Source organism: Akebia trifoliata, chromosome 3, assembly GCF_017979445.1.
Source record: "Akebia trifoliata isolate Shusen 1 chromosome 3, ASM1797944v1, whole genome shotgun sequence".
NCBI classification, from domain to species: Eukaryota; Viridiplantae; Streptophyta; class Magnoliopsida; order Ranunculales; family Lardizabalaceae; genus Akebia; species Akebia trifoliata.
The window spans coordinates 33,789,251-33,803,844 of record NC_141377.1 but is presented as its reverse complement, the minus strand read 5'-3'; the positions used below and the strand labels follow the sequence as shown (position 1 = coordinate 33,803,844).

Genomic DNA, 14,594 nt, shown 5'->3' with positions numbered 1-14,594 from the left:
TGTTGTCAACCTCTAGCCGAAAATCCCTTGATTTTTCTCCCAAAAATCTGTCGATCTTCTAGTTCTTAACATCTATGGTAAGTTATTGTTGAGATTTGAAGGAAAGAGAATCTTAAGGCTGAAAACAAGGATACAAATGCTTATGCTAGAAGTTTGAAGATGACTATTGGTTTGGGAAACAAAGTCGAGCTTCGTTTTTTTATTTTTATTTTTTTGGCTAGAGATTTAAGATAAGGTTATTTAGATCATTTTCTATTAGTCTCATAGAATGCATAGTTCACGGTGGGGCGTATCTCAAATATTTACCAAAACGTGGCTCAATAATGTCTAAATATTTTTTTCCTTTTTTAGGGTGTTTTATTAAGAGCAATTATAACTCTAAATTTAAAGAAAAATTTTGGAACTAGTCTATGAGTCAGTTATTCATTGCTTTTAAAAACCCATCACTTTTTAACATAAATGTCATTTTTTATTTTTAACTTTTCATAAAATATTTGTCCTTATTTATTTTCAATTGTTTTCATTCAATATGTTATTCTTTTATGGTAACTGTTTCCTAAAAAATAAGGAGAGAGTCTGAGAGAAAATAAAAAAATAAAATCTGGCCATATTAAAAATGGAGGATTCAGTAAGATTTGAAATATTATTAATGGTCGTGGGCCTCATGGATTTTCACAATGGAAATCCAAACCCAAATCCATCTAGATTTTATGGAAAAATTCAAATTCATATAAAAAAATAAACAGACAGGATGCGTAGCTGGAGATAAGAAGGGGAAAAAAAAAAGAAGAGAGCTCCCATTTCCGTGTGAATGTGTTTTAAAGAATAAGTCTAGGCTTACTAACTTAGTAAGATTTCAAACCTTGTTAACGGTGGTTGAGCTCACCTTGTGGCATCCAAAAACATGATCTGATGCAACAGTGGAAGACAAAATTTTACGAATTTTGGTGGGAGTTCAGTAGCCGTCTATTTTCAAAACCTTGGATTAAGCCCAAAATAATAATTATTTTTTATTTGATTTTTTGGGTTTTGTTTGTAACTGACTATTTTTCAATGAAGTCTAGAGGGCCGTGATGTTGGATTTCCAATTTGGGTGATCCATTTGAGCTCAAAGGCCTTAATATAAATATGATTTGAAATACCAAAGTTAGTAAGGAAAGTGTTTCTACAGTAACCGTTGCGCCACAAATCTAACAAGGAAATCTGAAAGCCAAACAGTTTCCTTACTAACATAGTAACAACTTAAGTCTTACTAAGAGTCGTTCTGCTCAAAAGGATCAGCAATCCAACACCTTAGCCCTCTAAATTTCACGGAAAAACTCATATTCAATTAAAAAAACTTCAAAAAAAAAATTAGCTTTATCCATGCTTTTGAACATAGACAGCCACCGAATTTCCACCAAACTTATTATTAAAATTCAATGGTGAAATATAATAATTTTTTTAGGAATTTTTTTTTTTTTTTCTTTCAAAATTTATAGAAAATCCTACAACCTAACATGATCCAATCAATAGAAATCTAACAAATAAAGAAAATGAATTTCTATTGAAGCTTACCTTTACTTATTCTCAAGTGTTGACTATTTAATATAATATAAATTGGAATGTAATAAGTAAAGTTGGGTTGCCAATAGCAATTCAAATTGGTTCAAAGGATAACTTAGAGAAGATAACAATTTGGAGTTGCTCAAGGTGTTTGTTCTCATGAACAGCAAAAGGTTTTTTCTTTTTCTCTTTGTCTATCTCTCTCTCTAATTGAATTACTAGTCAACACTTATCAAAAACTAAGCCCAAACTTCAAGTTAATTTGAAATGATCACTCCAAGGGTATCTCAGCCTCGACATTTAGATATTCTGAAACATTCAAAATAATTGGTGCTTTCAAAAATCGCTTATCATCCACTAATCTTGCTTGGCTCCTAAATTCTTTGAACAATTTGTGCAAGGGGTTTAGAACTCTTGGTGCCTAGTGCACAGATTTAATAGAATGTCGGAGACACAAGCTAACCATTTTACTAAATTGTATCTGGTTTTATTGATTCAGGTCATGACTTGAACTCAAGATCTCTTTATTTTGAAGAGAGACCTCAATCAATACACTCAATCTTATTAGTTGATGAACAATGACTTCAAAAATATATAAATACATCTTATAAAGTAATATATCATTGATCTTGATAGATATAAGGATAAAATCATATTCGATCCAGATTCGATTCGGATCAAAGGACATCAATCCATATTTTAATTCAAATATACTTGATAAAATCAAACCCGCTAATTTTGGATTTGGATCACTCGAATTTTGGATAAAATCCGTACCATTTTTAGCCTTATCTTCAATCAGAGTATAAGTCCTAATAGTCTATTTGAGACCAAGTGTTGTACTGAGAAAAATCGTAAAAAATCATTTAACTATAAAAGAGTTGGAAAATGAAAGGTAAGATACATCAAAGAATAATGTTAAAGTAAGCTCAAGATTGGACCTCACATTGCACAACCTAACATGAAATTGTATGAGAATCATAGATGATTTTCTCGAGACAGCCAAACGTGACCAATTTTTTAAGAATTGATTAGGAAAAATATTTAGAATATAGAAACAAAGACGAAGGAAAGTGATCAGATCTGAGAAGCAAATGAAAAAATATATCATCAATCAACTTGATCAAGCTATCACATTATAAAGGATTAATTATTGTAATTTCCAAATAATGACTACTGAAAATCGGTCCGGGTCGACTCGGACGCTTTATGAGCTGGAAATGTTTACTTTGTTTGATCCAATGAGTAGAGTTGCTCTCGTTTCCCGCCGCTTGTCGAACGATGCTGAACTTCAGTCGAAGATAAGAGAATCCATTAAAACCCCAATTCCAAATCCAATAGAATCTGTAAAACCCTAATTTCAATTATTATGAAATTGAATCAGACTTTTACAGGTGATTGATCATCTCATCTCATTTCAAACTGATCTTGCTTTTCTTTATTTTTCTCTTGTTTTTCTGCTGTATTTTTACTAGCCAACACTGTAGATCCTTGAAAAGCTCTCTCTCTCTCTGGTTTCCATTCCTGAAAACCCTAGAAAGATCTCTTAAATATATAATGTTCTTCTCTAATTTCAATAGAATCCGAAAAAACCTCGAAAGATCTCAGATTCTTTTTGTCCAATTTCACTCCTTTGTTCACACTAGAAACCTAGTAGAATCTACAGAGAAAGAGAACCTAAAAAATCCTACCTTTTATGCTCCAATTGTCTTCTTCTCATCTTGTAAACAAAACCCTAATCCCAATTTTGTTGAAAAAAACGATTCTGTTGATAACAATGAAGAAGGAAACAACGAGGATTTTAGAGTTTCAGTTTCATTTGATCAAATCCCCATAGATCATCCTGATTCCGAATCAGATGATGAAGGATTTGAAGAAGAGGAAGAAGAAAATGATGATGGGGATGATGATTTTAGGGTTTTAGATTTGTTCAATCGAAATAGTAGACAAGGTGGAGATTCTGGAAGAGTTGGAGAAGTTGGAGAAGTTGACGAACTTGATGAAGAATCCAGACACCCATTAGTTAGGGAGATTTGTAGGTTAATTGAACTCCGACAAGCTTGGAATCCAAAACTCGAAGGGGAGTTGAGACACCTACTTAGAAGTCTCAAACCTAGACAAGTCTGTGCTGTCCTCCATTGTCAAGCCGACAAGCGAATCGCTCAGAGTTTCTTCTACTGGGCTGATCGACAATGGCGGTACCGTCACAGCCCCGAAGTCTACTACACGATGGTCAAGATCCTTAGCAGGACAAAACTGTGCCTAGGATGTAAGAGGATTTACAGACTAATGTGTCGGCGGGGCATTGAACGTCGACCAGAAGTGTTTGGTTATTTAATGGTCTCATATAGCCGTGCAGGGAAATTGAGGAGCGCAATGCGGGTCTTGAATTTGATGCAGAAAGCTGGGTGTGGACCTGACTTGTCGATTTGTAACACCGCGATTCATGTTCTCGTGATGGCGAATAGGTTGGAGAAGGCATTGAGATTTCTTGATCGGATGCAACGTGTTGGGATTACACCAAATATCATCACGTATAATTGCTTGATCAAAGGGTTTTGTAATTTGCATCGTGTGGAAGATGCGTTGGATTTGATGGATGAAATGACTCACAAGGGTTGTTCTCCGGATAAGATTTCGTACTATACTTTGATGAGTTTCCTTTGTAAGGATAAAAGGATCAAAGAAGTGAGGGAATTGTTGGAGAAGATGGTGAAGGATGGTAATTTGTTACCAGACCAAGTAACTTATAACACGCTTATTCACGTGTTGTCGAAGCATGGGCATGGAGATGAGGCTCTTGGGTTCTTGCGGGAATCGGAAGAGAGAGGGTTTCGTGTCGATAAGGTGGGATATAGTGCAATAGTACATTCATTCTGCCAAGAAGGGAGTTTAGACAGAGCAAAAGAAATTGTGAATGAAATGTTCTTGAAGGGTTGTATTCCTGATGTCGTGACTTTCACTACGGTTATCAACGGATTTTGTCGGATAGGGGAGGTCGATCAAGCTAAGAAGATGCTTCAAAGTATGTACAAGAACGGTTACAAACCAAACACCGTGTCACACACAGCCTTGTTAAATGGGTTGTGTCGGACGGGCAACTCATTAGAGGCAAGAGAGATGATGAACATGAGCGAGGAGGATTGGTGGACTCCAAATGCCATCACATATAGTGTTGTGATGCACGGGCTTCGTAGGGAAGGAAAGTTAGCAGAAGCCTGTGAGTTGGTTGGGGAGATGGTTAAAAAGGGGTTTTCTCCGACACCCGTTGAAATTAATTTATTAATTCAATCCATCTGCCAAGAAGGGAAGGCTTGTGAGGCTAAGAAGTTCATGGAGGAGTGTATAAGCAAGGGGTGTGCTGTTAATGCGGTAAATTTTACAACTGTAATTCATGGATTTTGTCGGGAAGGTGACTTGGAATCTGCTCTTTCGTTGCTAGATGACATGTATCTCATTAACATACGTCCCGACGTGGTTACATATACGACATTGATCGATGCCTTAGGTAGGAAAGGTAGATTAGAAGAAGCTACTGAGCTTACTAAGAAAATGCTTAGAAAGGGTTTGCTTCCTACACCCGTTACTTATCGTACTGTTATCCATCGGTACTGTGAGAATGGTAAGGTGGAAGATTTATTGAAGTTATTAGAGAAGATGCTTTCGAGACAAGAGTTCAGGACCGCATACAATCAAGTTATTGAGAAGCTTTGTGGTTTTGGGAATCTTGAGGAGGCTTATAAACTCTTGGGAAAGGTTTTGAGGACTGCTTCAATAATCGACTCTAACACATGTCATGTGCTTATGGAGAGTTACTTAAAGAAGGGGATTCCTTTGTCCTCATATAAAGTTGCTTGTCGAATGTTCTATAGGAATTTGATTCCTGATTTGAAGTTGTGTAAAGAAGTGAGTGAGAGATTGAAATTAGAAGGAAAACCAGAAGAGGCTGATAGGCTTATGATGCGGTTTGTTGAACGAGGACTCCTTTCACCTCAGTGAAAGTAGGTTTTGGGAATTGGAGCTAATGAGGATTTTTCCTCACAGTGCTGTTGATTTTTTTTTTCCTATGATGGTTTTGGATTGAATTGCTGGTCAGGAAAGGAAAAGCAGTGTACAAATGGATTTGTTGAACAGTGAAAGAAGTTATGACATTTCTTTCATTTGTTGGTCCAATGCTGTTGGAGAATTGTTGGTTCTATCATTTGAAGGAAAATTGCTGGATTGAGGCTCCTTTAATGCTAGGCAGTAAAACACATTCTTCCATAATGCAGGTATTTTCTTCTCTTTTTCTATTGTTTTTGTATTCCTTGCTCAAGTTTGTTTTGTCTGGTTCATCACCCTACGCTTTACCAAATGTGTTTTGTCCTACATGGGTTAGAAGTTTTGGAATAGGCTGATTTTTGGTGAGGATGATCTCTATGGTGAGGAGATCATCCTCACCCAAAATCAGCCCATTCCAAAACTTCTAACCCCATAAAAAATGGTTTACAAAAAAGGGACGGTCCACGATTTTTCAACTTGTAAACATGGGGCTAGAAATTTCGGAATGGGCTGATTTTTGGTGAGGAGGATCTTCTAATCGTAGAGATCATCCTCACCAAAAATTAGCCCATTCCAAAAGTTCTAACCCATGTAGGACAAAACATGTTTGGTAAAGCGTAGGGTAAAGTGTAGGGTGTTGAACATTTCCCTATATATATATATATTAGATAACAAGAATAAATACAACTTTTCCTACCTAAGTTTCTCTTTGAAAGGATAGAGTTAATGGGTTTTACTCTTTTATATCTTGAAAACATAAAAGAAACCAATGTTTTTCCCCCTTTTATGAACTTGTTTTTCCTTTGGAATGTATGATAGGGAAGAAAGCAAGATACTTTTTAAGGATTATCCATGAAAATGTAAAATCTACATTTTATGATTGAAAGATGGCAACTAGCTTAGTTGGTAAAGTCTATGGGTGAGATACCATGGACATGTTCAATTCCCCACATCACTGAGTCATTGATCTCATTAAAAGCAGGCTTACCTATCATAATCAGAAAAATAAAATGCAAAATGAAAACCCATGTGGTTAGCCCATACAATTTGTTCCCTTTTATATGTATGTAGAATTGTGAAGTGGGCTTGCCTTGACAGTTTCTTTGAGAGGTGCAAAAGGGGAGAGTATAGAGCAACGAACAACCCTCGGGTGTAAACTTGAGCAAATCCAGACATATAGTTAAGAATCTATGGATTTTGTATTTCCTTTATTTCACTTGAGTCTTAATCGGAACTCAAATACCTATTGGGTTAGTTATAAATATAATATATTGGAATTTGAAGAAAACCTAATGAAGACCACTCGAAAGACTAGGTAGATACTTGATGCCTGATCATAGGCCATGTACATATTATGTAAAATTAGGATTATTGCTTGTCATGTGTATATATGCACGAGTGATTCTACTAATAAGCGAAGGAACCACCTTGATGATATCAGAATTTTGCTAAACTACGTTTAGCTGATTTGATCTATAGTCCCGTACCTCTGAATTTGATGAATTTCTACTAGCATTATCTTGTTCTTTTTCGCTCATAATCCTGCAAAATTTGTCATTTCTTGTCCCTACTGAAATTTCCAGAATATTATTTTTATTTTTATCACATATTATCATAACTTTCTCTGATAAATACCTAGTGGATTGCTAACTACAAATTAAATTTGAAGGTTTTGTGTAATTTATCAAATATTAAATTCATGCACCTGATCGATGTCTTGAAAAATTATCATTAATGATATCACAGGGATGTTCCCCGTCATAATAGAGGCTGAGAGTGATCATGAATTCCTTTCAGAAGTGGAGAGACTGCATGGATGGGCCCAGGGAGAATGGTTGATCGTGTTCCCATCCATGAGGCTCTTTCCGAGTCAATGGCTACCAATGGAAATTTTGTTCAGGTTTTCTTCTTTATAATCCTTTGCTCCAAAACTAGAGTTTAAAATAGAGAGAGAAGATTAAGATTGATTAATTAGCCCTAATTAGGCTATATAAGAATTATATAAGATAACTAAAGAAGGGAAAAGACTAAAATAACCCTACAGACTTATTTAACACTCTCCCTCAAGTTGGTGCGTGGATATCAACAATGCCCAACTTGGACAAGACATCTTCAAGGAAGTTTTACTAACACCTTTAGTAAGAACATCAGCAAGTTGTTAAGAGTTAGGAACAAAGGGAGTACAAATATGTCTAGAAACTATCTTTTCTCTAATGAAATGACGATCAACTTCTATGTGCTTCGTTCTGTCATGCTGAACCGGATTTGCAGCTATGTTAATAGTTGATTTATTATCGCAATATAGTAAGAAGGGGACCGGTACAGGAAGACATAAATCAGCTAGTAAGATTTTGAGCCACAACAACTCACATACTCTAAGTGCCATAGCTCTGTATTCTGACTCAGCACTCGACCGAGAAACCACATCCTGCTTTTTACTACACCAAGTTACCACCAACTTTAGTACAATAACCAGAAGTAGACCTTCTATCAGTCACTAAACCAGCATAATCAGCATTTGTCCATACCTCAATGTGAAGATGACCATGATTGTTGAATAAAATACCTTAACCAGGACATCCCTTAAGGTATCTAAGAATACGATAAACAGCAGCAAGATAAGATGTTCGAGGCGAGTGTATAAACTGACTTATAACACTAACAGCATAGGCAATATCAGGGCGAGTCATAGACAAGTAAATCAACTTTCCCACAAGACGCTGATATTGGCCAATATCTGACACACACTCCCCCTCAGAATCAGTCAACCTGTGATTTTGCTCAATAGGAGTATTAACTGGACGAGATCCAAGCTGACCAGAGGCACTGAGTAAATCAAGAACATACTTACGTTGAGAAATAAATATACCAGACTGGGATCGGGCAACCTCAATACCCAGAAAATAGTGAAGATGGCCAAGGTCCTTAATCTCAAATTGACGTCTTAAGTAAGTTTTGACCTCGGTAAGCCCATCAGCATCATCTCCAGTAAGAACAATATCATTCACATACACAATCAGAGCAACAGTTTTGCTTTGGGAGTGACGCAAGAACAAGGTGTGATCAGCAGAACTCTGATGGAAACCAAATTGATGCATGGCCTTAGTGAAGCGCTCAGACCAAGCACGAGGAGACTGTTTTAGACCATAAAGGGACCAGCGAAGACGAGAAACATGTGCAGGAAAAGCAGAAGGAAGAAACCCAGGAGGTTGGACCATATAGACTTCTTCCTGAATATCACCATTGAGAAAAGTATTCTTGACATCTAACTGAAAGAGAGGTCATCCTCGGATAACAGCAATAGAAAGGAGAACACGAATGGTGGTCATCTTGGCAACCGGAGCAAAAGTTTCTTGATAATCAATCCCATAAGTCTGAGCATAACCTTTGGCCACCAGACGGGCCTTATAACGAGCAATAGAACCGTCCGGATTATGCTTAAGCGTGAAGACCCAGCGACAACCCATAGCTTTCTGTCCAGGCGGAAGAGGAACAATTTCCCAAGTTTGAGTCTTTTCAAGAGCAGTCAATTCATCAATCATAGCTGCGTGCCACTCAGGATGAGCAATAGCATCTGCAACAGTAGTAGGAAGAGAAACAGCGGAAACAGAAGCAAGAAAACTTCGATAGGAGGGTGATTGTGCAGAATCAGATATATAATTTGAAATGTGATAAGTACAAGTGCGCTTACCCTTACGAGTGGCAATAGGACGATCATCACAAGGAACAGACGGAAGCGGAGTTGGAGGCGAGCTGATCGGACATAGAAGTGATGGTAGTATCACGGGGACGTCGAGAGTAAACCTGCAATGGAGGAGAGGACGAACTGACGGGGGATGAAGAGGGAAGAACAGGCATGGGAAGAGGAAATAAAGAAGGAAAAGAATCATCAGGTGAATCTAGAGGAAATCACTCAGATTGAATACCAACGGACCCACTATAGTAAGGAGTATACTCAAAAAAAGAAACATCTCGAGAAATGAAATGCCGTTGAGAAGGAGGATGGTAACAACGGTATCCTTCCTGGGTAAAGGAATAACCCAGAAAGATACATTTTACGGTCTTAGGGTCAAGTTTGGGCAAGAATTTGAACAAAGCAGACACACCCAAACACGCGCGGAGGAAGTGGAAACACAGGACGATCTGGAGAGGGCTTAGAGAGGAGTGTGGCAAACTGAAGAACACTAGAGGGGGTCCGATTAATAAGGTAAACAGCAGTAAGAACTGTATTGGCCCAATAGGATTGAAGCACATTCATGCCAATAGAAATGGTACGAGCTAACTCTAGAATATGGCGATTTTTGTGTTCTGAGCGACCATTCTGCTGAGGGATCTTAACATTAGACATTTAATGCTCAATGTCAAACTCTAAACAAAGTTTCAAGACCTCACTATAGGTGTACTCAGTACCATGATCAAAACGGAAGGTCTTGATGGTACAACCAAATTGGGTATAAACCATAGCAAGAAATTGCTTGAAAATCCCATAAACCTCACTCTTGTGTTTCATAAGATAAACCCAAGTGGTACGATTGTGGTCATCGATGAACAAAACAAAATAGCAAAAACCAAGAGTGGATGTGACAGGGGAAGGACTCCACACATCAGAATGAATTAAGTCAAACATAGCAGGTTTAGTAGTATTCATACTAATAGGATAAGAAGAACGCACATGTGTAGCTAATTGACAAGTTTCACAAGACAAATCAAACAAATTGTTATTATGAAATAAAGTAGGGAACATGTGTTTCAAATATCCAAAAGAAATATGACCCAAACGTAAATGCCAACGCATTACAAGAGCTTCATTAGACTGACTACGACTACTACTAAGCGGAAGAGCAGAATGAGTGCTAGGGGAACCGGGAACGTCCAAGAGATACAATCCATTTACTTCATGTCCAGTGCCAATCGTCCTCTTCGACTCCAGATCCTGAAAGACACAATGAGAGGAATAAAAGGTTACACTGCAGTTCAAATTTTTTGTAAGACTACTAACAGATACAAGGTTAGTAGTAAGTTGTGGAACATGAAGTGTGTTAGTTAAGGATAAAGAAGATGTAACGAGTAAATGACCTTGACCAGCTATGGAAGACAAAGAACCATCAGCCAGTCGGACCTTGCGATGACCAGAACAAACACTATAGGTTTTAAATAGAGAGGACGTACCGGTCATGTTATCTGAGGCACCAGAATCAATGATCCATGGTGAGGAAGTGGTAGAAACACTGTGTGCAGATGCAAAGGTACCTGAGTGAGCGAAGGTAGAAACTGGCTGAGATGAGGTCTCTATCTGATTGAAGAATGTTTTGAACTTGTCAAGTTCGGCTTGGGACAGAGATACCGAATCCGATGAGGATGTAGTAACTGAAGGAGGTGCTAAATCATTCGTTTGCTGAGAAACTACATGAGCTAAAGACCGTTGAGACTGTTGACGATCTTAGTTAGGACGACCATGAAGTGCATAACAGCGAGCCTTCACATGACCCAACTTTCCACAATGATCACACTTACGTCGCTGACGAGTAGGCAGAGACCCACTGGGGGACTGTGAAGAAGGTAGACGAGCAAGCATAGTGGAGTGATCTCCCGAAGAAAGGGGTATGACAACTGCGTGACGACTCTCATCAGCCAAGACATAGGAATACGCAGTCTGTAGGGAAGGAAAATGATCCATTCCCAATAAATGAACTCTCGCATACTCAAACTCATCCCGGAGACCAGCTAGAAACTGAAAAACCTGATTTTTGTCCAGAATTGACGCATATAATGTCTCATCAAGAGGGTCCTTCCAGTAGTAATACGAAGAATAAAATGTCTACTCTTCCCACCGAGCACGTAGTTGTGATATATAGGTAGTAACAGAAGAGTCACCCTGTGAGAATCGAGAAATCTCACACTCCAGGTTAAAAATTCGGATATTGTTTTGACGTTGCGAGTAAATATTCTTTGCGGAATCCCATATCTGCTTTGCTGTCGAGGAGAACATAAAACCAGCTACGATGTGTGGTTGCATCGATGAAACCAGCCAAGAACGTACCATAGAATCATTAGCAAACCACTGGAAGTAAGAACGGTCGGTCTGTGTAGGTTGTTTGTCCGCCCCTGTGAGATAACCGATCTTCCATTTTCCACCAATGAACATTTCTATCGATCGTGCCCACATAAGATAGTTAGGACCATCTAATTTCACGGTAGTGATTTGAATGTCGGGAAAGTCGGTTGAATGAGACGGAAGGCCACTCGACCCATTACTAGTACCAATGATCGAGGAAGAGGATGACTCAGAGGCCATTAAATAATCCGAGTACTTTGGTTTGAAGAGAGTTCAAGAAGATGAGAGCACAACTCCCTAGGATAAAGTGATCGCAGCACCCTAAAGGTGACAATGCACGATCAAAAGAGCTATAAGGGCTAATTAAATACTGTTGTGGGTGACCCAATTAATCATTACCGCAAGTATAGGTAATCAATGAGCAAGATAAGTGGGAGAACAGCCTCAAATAGCACTCTAATGTGATCGAAAAAACTTCGTAGGTGTTCAAAACACTGCCGACACCCTCATATAACCACTACGTGAGTTAAACAATTAAAAACACAGCCACCTGATGTGTCGTACAGGTCAGAACAACAACTTGCTGTGTTCAAAAAACTTAAACAAACCACCTGCTGTGATCATAGATGTCCAGGCTGCTCCGATAGGTGTCGCACGACTTCAATACAGCCACCAAAGGCGTCGCACGACTTCAATACAGCCACCAGAGGCGTCGCACGACTTCACTACAGCCACCAACGGCGTCGCACGACTTCACTACAGCCACTAGAGGCGTCGCACGACTTCAACAGCATCGTTGCTGTGAGTATAGCCTGATCGCAGGCTTTGAATCAAGTTGGCTCCCTATCACATGGGGTTTTCAGCAACAAATAACCCCCGTAGGGGTGATATAGGTTGAAGACGAGTGATGTAGGGTTTTTGTTTCCAAGGAAGAATGAGTCGATTGAGTTTGTAGAGGAAGAAGGAGTTCGATAGAGATTCAAATCGCAAGCTCTTATACCAAGTTCAAAACAAAGAGAGAAGATTAAGATTGATTAATTAGCCCTAATTAGGCTATATAAGAATTACATAAGATAACTAAAGAAGGGAAAAGACTAAAATAACCCTATAGACTTATTTAACAACTAGAAATGCCCTAAATAATACCGAATCATCTAGAAATTATTAGCTTCAACTAGAAATCCTGCTGAGGGGCCCAGTTTGACTTTGGCAATGGACACTGGAACCATGGGAAACATGACATTTTGATAATTTAAAAACTAGAATGGTAGGGATAGTCTCCCATCACCATACCCCAGTGCAGGGAAGAGACATAACAATCTAATCTAAAGGATTCTAGCCTTGGGGGGGTCAATTTAATTTAAAAAAGTGACCCAATCAGATGGTCGTAACCATCTGACATATTGGATTATTTTTGTTAGTAAAGATTCTGACAAATAGTTAAAGAGATATGGTATGGGTATGGTATGGTTGAGAAATCCAACTAGGTCTTGTATATTGCAAAATAGTGGTGTAATTTTGTTGCTTTAGCTTTAAACAGGAAACCAAGTTTATTCTCATGAGAATGATGAATTTCACATATGCCTTTTTTTACAGGTAAATTCATTGGAGAAGCTCATAGAATTTAAGAAAGACATTAATGGTAATAATATTGCATCTCAATTACTGGAGAAGAATGCAGAAGCTCAAATACCTAATGCTCCCAAATATTAAGAATGGACAGGAAAAGGGTCCAAAATTGGAATCAATAATTATCCAAGTTCTAAGACAGTCTGTGCCAGTATCAGAACTGGAACAAATGGGAGGACCAAGGTTGGAACTTGGGTGGAGTAAACCCAAACCCGCTGAGTCGAGCCTGGCCTTGGGTCATGTTTGGGAAATGTTAGCTTGGGTTTGGTCTCGGGTTTGGGCAAACCAAAAGATCGAAGCAAATAGGTTGGATTTGGGTATGAGGTTGCCCATAAAAATGTTTTCTAATATTTTGCTGATTTGTTAATGCTTTTTATTTGTGTAATTCTTTGTTTGCCAAAGAATGATTTTACCCTTGGCTCTTTAAATATTCATCTGTCAGTACAAAGACGGTTATTTTAGTTAATTATCATCTTTAAACTTTGGACTGCATTCTTAAGGAAAAATAATTGCAAATTATATATTCACTTACATATTACTTATCTTTAAACAAGCCTTTACCATTACTAAATTATTGATTATTAATGGGTTGGCTTGGGTCAAACATTCCATGCCCAAGGTCGGATTTGGGAACTGGTACCAGTTGATGTTAGTCAAATTTGGTTTGGATCCAGGTTGATTATCAATACGGTCCAACCCAACCCATCCGATTTGCAGCCGTAATATTTGTACTAAAACGACAAGAGGTGTAACCTATGTAGATGATAGTATTAAAGATGTCAATTTTGTTCAAGAGACGTATGTACTTTTGACCAACACCCACCTATAAGTTTTACACCAAAAAATAAAGACCCTAACATTGATAAAAATAATATGACCGAGAGAGAGAGAAGATAGTTCAAAAGGCTGATTATTCCCTTTCTAGAAAGAGGCCCGACTCCACAAGGTCCTTAAATAAACCACATTAAAAATTGACTTGAATTTGAAGAATTTGAAACATGACATTGTTTATATAGCTGGTAATACTAAAATAGACTGATTTTTAGTAACAATAATCATATATATATATATATATAATTTAAAATAAAAAAAATTTAAAAAAAAAAGACTCAAAATGTGAGGTTGGCTAATCTAAATATTATCCATCTGAAACCTCACAAAAAAAGACTATTAACAGGTCAACAGTAAAAAACTAAGCACATATTTTACATTTGTAAAACTTTCTAGAAAATTTAAGTTACCCAATCACGTTGGTTCTTGGCCTGATCAAGTCCTAGAGATGGCCATTGAAGATCGGAGAGAATGGGTATACTAAAAAAGATTG

General features: G+C 37.8%; 1 protein-coding gene across 2 annotated transcripts; it reads left to right on the top strand.

Moving 5' to 3' along the window:
- Positions 1 to 2,788: 2,788 nt before the first annotated feature.
- LOC147406498 (Tetratricopeptide repeat (TPR)-like superfamily protein) lies at positions 2,789 to 13,736 on the top strand. Of its 2 annotated transcripts, XM_086434560.1 has the most exons (3): positions 2,789 to 5,816; positions 7,333 to 7,486; positions 13,238 to 13,736. In XM_086434560.1, the coding sequence occupies exon 1, from the start codon at positions 3,103 to 3,105 to the stop codon at positions 5,542 to 5,544; it is 2,442 nt and encodes an 813-aa protein (XP_086290686.1). In that variant the 5' UTR covers positions 2,789 to 3,102; the 3' UTR covers positions 5,545 to 5,816; positions 7,333 to 7,486; positions 13,238 to 13,736. The 2 variants fall into 2 exon arrangements, with proteins under 2 accessions (XP_086290686.1, XP_086290687.1); XM_086434561.1 differs by lacking the exon at positions 7,333 to 7,486.
- Positions 13,737 to 14,594: the final 858 nt, after the last annotated feature.